The sequence below is a fragment of the Penaeus chinensis genome, chromosome 14 (assembly GCF_019202785.1).
Source record: "Penaeus chinensis breed Huanghai No. 1 chromosome 14, ASM1920278v2, whole genome shotgun sequence".
NCBI classification, from domain to species: Eukaryota; Metazoa; Arthropoda; class Malacostraca; order Decapoda; family Penaeidae; genus Penaeus; species Penaeus chinensis.
The window spans coordinates 2,724,263-2,729,262 of record NC_061832.1 but is presented as its reverse complement, the minus strand read 5'-3'; the positions used below and the strand labels follow the sequence as shown (position 1 = coordinate 2,729,262).

At 35.7% G+C, this 5,000-nt stretch overlaps 1 protein-coding gene and 1 long non-coding RNA gene across 2 annotated transcripts in view; both read right to left on the bottom strand.

Moving 5' to 3' along the window:
• LOC125032291 overlaps window positions 1-543 on the bottom strand; it is a 690-nt gene extending 147 nt beyond the window's left edge. Inside the window, exons 1-2 of the long non-coding RNA XR_007115543.1 lie at window positions 370-543; window positions 1-262 (exon numbers count right to left, since the gene is read on the bottom strand). The exon at window positions 1-262 is cut by the window's left edge and continues 147 nt beyond it. This is a non-coding gene — a long non-coding RNA (uncharacterized LOC125032291). The remainder of the gene's footprint in view (window positions 263-369) is intronic.
• Window positions 544-3,575: 3,032 nt separating this feature from the next.
• On the bottom strand, window positions 3,576-4,418 carry LOC125032252 (pro-resilin-like). Its single transcript, XM_047623345.1, has 3 exons — window positions 4,397-4,418; window positions 4,122-4,196; window positions 3,576-3,979 (listed from the first exon to the last, which is right to left on the bottom strand). Exons 1-3 carry the CDS (start codon window positions 4,406-4,408, stop codon window positions 3,683-3,685), a joined length of 384 nt encoding a protein of 127 aa, XP_047479301.1. The 5' UTR covers window positions 4,409-4,418; the 3' UTR covers window positions 3,576-3,682.
• Between the last annotated feature and the right edge of the window lie 582 nt (window positions 4,419-5,000).

Sequence of the window (5,000 nt, the reverse complement as noted above, 5' to 3'; positions counted from 1 at the left end):
ATTCTCGAGATTCGGCTGAACCAGATTCGAAGGAAGCCTCGCCCTCGTAGTTGACCTCAGCCACGTAGCCGGAGTCGCCGTCCACGAAGTACTTGACGGTCTGCAGGCGGCCGTCGGGAAGCTGCACGTAGTAGGATCCCTGAGTGTGGTCGCCGTCACGGGCCTCCTGGTGTCCGAACTCGTTGCTTGAGGAGTCATCGCTCACGGCCCAGTTGAAGTTGTACTTGGCCTCACTGGACTCGTAGGACTCCTCAGATGACCTCTGTAGGACAGTTAAGTTTTAGGATGCTGAATAGCGTCCGGAATGTTTGGTGTATGCAAACTATTGTTCTTCATGGTCTGAGAGAAAAGAAAATGATTATATCTTACGTGTGAGGGCCTGTATTCGTATGATTCAAAGCTGTCTGCAGCAGCCAAAGCTGTCAAACCGAGGAGGATGAGGACCTGGAATTGATCATACTTTAATTAACATTTAATTTGTTAAAATGACCAAACTAATTAATTATTTGGTAGTGAATATGACAAAACTTTACTGTTTGGTTGCGACTATATTTCCATATATGAGCACTAAACAAACGATAACCCTGTATAGGTGGAACTGATCTTTCTTTATCTACTGGTACCTTGGTGTTCATGTTGGTGATTTCAGAAAGAAATTATGCCGGTCACTCAGGCGCTGACCGTTATATACTAACGCAAACCTGAACGCAACGCAAGGTCACTCAAAATACAAGTTCTTATTGGGTTTCTGCAACGAAGGGCGAGGCTTCTTTTACAGAAATGGCTGTATGCCATGCATCCTAGAGTATGTTTTCTGCTAGAAATAAAGGTCAAATAGCATATATTTCCATATAGTATATACATACCTATATGTATTATGGATGTATATATGTATAAATATGCTTATGTCTGTGTAGAAAAAAGCACGCATACATGCATATTTTAAGTGTTTTCATAGTCTTCGGAATACTGCAACTTTCATTATGGAAATATCCCTACCGCAAACTCGATATGCCAATTTAAGATTTTTTTTTTTTTTTTTTAATAGGATGACTACCGGTCTTGGTTTACCCTCAATTTAAATACCACTGATTCCATTTTAATGGTAAAGGGCAAATAATTTTCGGACATACCATCTCTCTTAGTACGCACTAACATACATAAATCCATACATACATGCATACATACATACATACATACATACATACATACATACATACATACATACATACATACATACATACATACATACATACATACATGCATTCATACATACATACGCGCGTATGTACGCACGAACATACATACATATGTTATTTTTTACTTTGTCAAGAAGAAAGGAAACATTTGGGTATAAAACAGAAACCATATACAATGCGATGTACTGCTGAATTATCCATTATCATTTTTTTTTTTTTTTTTTTTACATTTATCAAAGTGAACATTCTCATTTTTTTTCTTACAATTATCAAAGTTGATGTATCTCGGTAGAATGGCTTCCCGGTCGCTCTCGTGTGTGTGGAAAAAAGGAAAGGATGATTACCCAAAGGTGATGTTTTTTTTTTTTTTTTTTTTTTTTTTTTTGTGCAATTAATCATACTTACTTGATTTGCTTCATAACCGAGACAGGATGCAATCTCTGCCTTTTTGCACTTGCGACCGACCTTAAACATTTAAAACACATTCAGTGACAGGGGCATCACCTAAGGAAAACCATCCAACTGTCGCCACGCAGCACCGTTATTTTATATCTTGCATAAAAAAAAAAAAAAAAAAAAAAAAAATCCTTACGGCAAATATGCGTGTTAAAGTAGTCTTTTTGTGCAGGGCTACACGAAGGCCGGACTACTGAACAGCGGAGCAAAAAGGTCATATTTAGCGATGAATGTAGAATTTAGTGCAATGTATCGAAGCTTTTTAGTGGACAGGGGAAAAGGTGAATGAAAATAAAGAATAAAGAAACAGTAAACACTCTGATTCAGTGATGGAGATATTTCAGGGTTAAAAAAGGTCATCGAAAAGTATTAAATAGGATATTTATGCACTACATCTGTAGTTCAGCCTCTTGAAAATGTTTTTTTTATACTTATTTTGTATAAACTATATTCATATATATGTGCATTTTTAAGTATGTATGTATGTGTGTAGGTGTTTGCGTGTATGTGTGTGTATAGATTGAAAAATATTTACATATGTGTAGATAAATAAAAATGTATATCATATATATTTGTCAATAAAACAACGAGGGGAAGTAAAGGAAACACAAGAATATTGTATATTGTAAAGGATTTATATAACATATTTACCATGTTGTATAAATTATTTTGTATACTGTGATATCGGGTTTATAAGTAAAGAAGACCTTATTAACCCGTTTGTAAAATATTAAAATATTGCTAATATTTATACAGATTAAGGATGTATATATTCATGTTTATTTTTTGTTTAAAGGTAAGTTTCCTCGTACCCTCTTATTGTAATGCACTCGCGCGTAGGCGTGCCTCACCTGGTCTTACTCTGCCATATAATTGGTCACTCTGCCATACCACTTGTTCGAGTGAACACAGTGACCCTCGCCTCGTGAGTAGGGAAGCCTTTAATGAATACGCTAATTCGCATAGCGTGGCATATTGTAAGTGTTTTTTATTCATTATATTTACATTCATTTCTTGTTTCAGTCTTTTTATATATATACTCGGATTTGCAGACGCCAGGCGCCACGATACTTTGCCTCCTGTGCCCCCGAGGTTAATCGGAGCAGCGCCAAGCTTAAACAAGCCTCGTGACACGTGGGCCGTTCGATACGCTCGCTGTGACGTGAATATTTATATTGATTGTTTTTTTTGTTTATAATATTTGTAAATATATATATGGTGATGGTTATAACCTCTTTCTATACCATATTTTAATGAAAGCGAGAACATAATTAGATAATGCGATTAATCCAATGACGAAATATACCATTTTAAACAAAAGATCCTTTACATATATCCATGTGTTTTTTTTTTTGTTTTTTTTCTACTCGGTTTATTTACGAGCATGAATCATACGTGTGTGTAAAATAGTCGAAACTCTGGCCGAATGGCAGTAGTATAAATATTATTTACACCTCTTAGGATAAAGTTGAGTTGATATTTGAAATATAATGCTAATGACACACTCTGCAATAAGAAATAAAGAATAAAAAAATCCAACGGTTTTCTCTGACCTTGTCCACAGTTGCATGCTCCATCTCTGAGAGGAAAGCTATCGTATGCCTTTGTGACTCCTATCCATCGCACATAAGAAGACTTCTGAAACAATTATCATATATCAAGAATTCCAAACTGTGACAGCAGAATAAATAATAAACATAAATACAGCTTCATCTTCAGATCCTTCGAACTTAAAAATGGGCAATCTACATGGGATCCTCCGGTTTCCCAGTTCCAGCTTCACCAGATTAGTTTGAAGATGAACTCGGGGAGATCCTGGAGCTAGAATCCTGTATATCATTTTTTTTTCGCGTATCATTTGGTAACTATGAGTTGTATCTTTTTGTAGTTTATATTGTGGTGTAGATAAATAGTCAAACATGATTTCAACAATTTATACATATGAATACATAAATATTTGTACAAAAAAAATATTATACACTATGGTGGTCATTAGCGCATTGAAATTGTCGAGCATGATTAGTGGTTTACTTGGACTCGTTGGAGTCGTACACGTATCTGTATTCTCGAGATTCGGCTGAACCAGACTCGAAGGAAGCCTCGCCCTCGTAGTTGACCTCAGCAACGTAGCCGGAGTCGCCGTCCACGAAGTACTTGACAGTTTGCAGGCGCCCGTCGGGAAGCTGCACGTAGTAGGATCCCTGAGTGTGGTCGCCGTCTCGGGCCTCCTGGTGTCCGAACTCGTTGCTTGAGGGATCGTGGCTGACGGCCCAGTTGAAGTCGTACTTGGCCTCACCTGACTCGTAAGATTCCTCAGAAGACCTCTGTAAGATGAATTAATTTGAATTGTTTGTGATGAGTAATGTTCGTATAACATAATGTCAACGTACTTCATTAGGTAGATTTTAACATTAATTAATATTTTAATCAGCAGAACTGGAAATAATGACACTAAGGAAAACTTACATGTGGTGGCCTGTACTCGTAGGATTCAAAGCTGTCTGCGGCGGCAAAGGCTGCCAAACCGAGGAGGAGGAGGACCTGGAATTGATCGAACATGAATTGTCATATCACTTAATAATATGACTAAGCTAAAATATAATGCGGTAGTGAACATGGGAAAACTTTTGTGTTTAAGTAACATTTCATTTTGAATATATATTCTTATATCAATTACTCAGAATGTATTGTATGAAAACTCTAGAGTGGATTACGATCATGCACTGTTAACCTGAAGATACCTTGGTGTTCATGGTAACGTGTTTTCAGAATGAACTGATGCCGGTCAATCAGTTACTGACCCTTTTATACTACAACGCCAACCTGAACGCCAAACAAGGTCACCCTAGTTTTTATCATGTTCTGCAATGCGGGGCGAGGCTCCTTTTACCCATATGGCTCCAAACAATACATCTATTTCTAGATGTGAAATATAGATTTACAGTGTGCGGATAAGATTTTTCTTAAATGTACAGCCTGTTATAAAATATATACATTGTCACTGCTACCATTAATGATATTGTGCTAATCATTCTGAATATATTTTCTTAGCTTTATTAATAAATGTGTACATTTGCTAATGCGTGAAAATGTGTAGATGGATTTAGAGAGATAATTTCATAAGTAGTTACGGTACAGATGAAGAAATTCCATATAAAGAAACATATATTATAGAAATATTTATACAGGTAGATATAAATATAAGTGAAGATGCAAAAGCAATATATATATATATATTTTTATATATATAAATATATAAATAAATATATATATAAATAAATATATATATATATATATATATATATATTTATATATATGTATATATATTGATTAATTCATTTACCT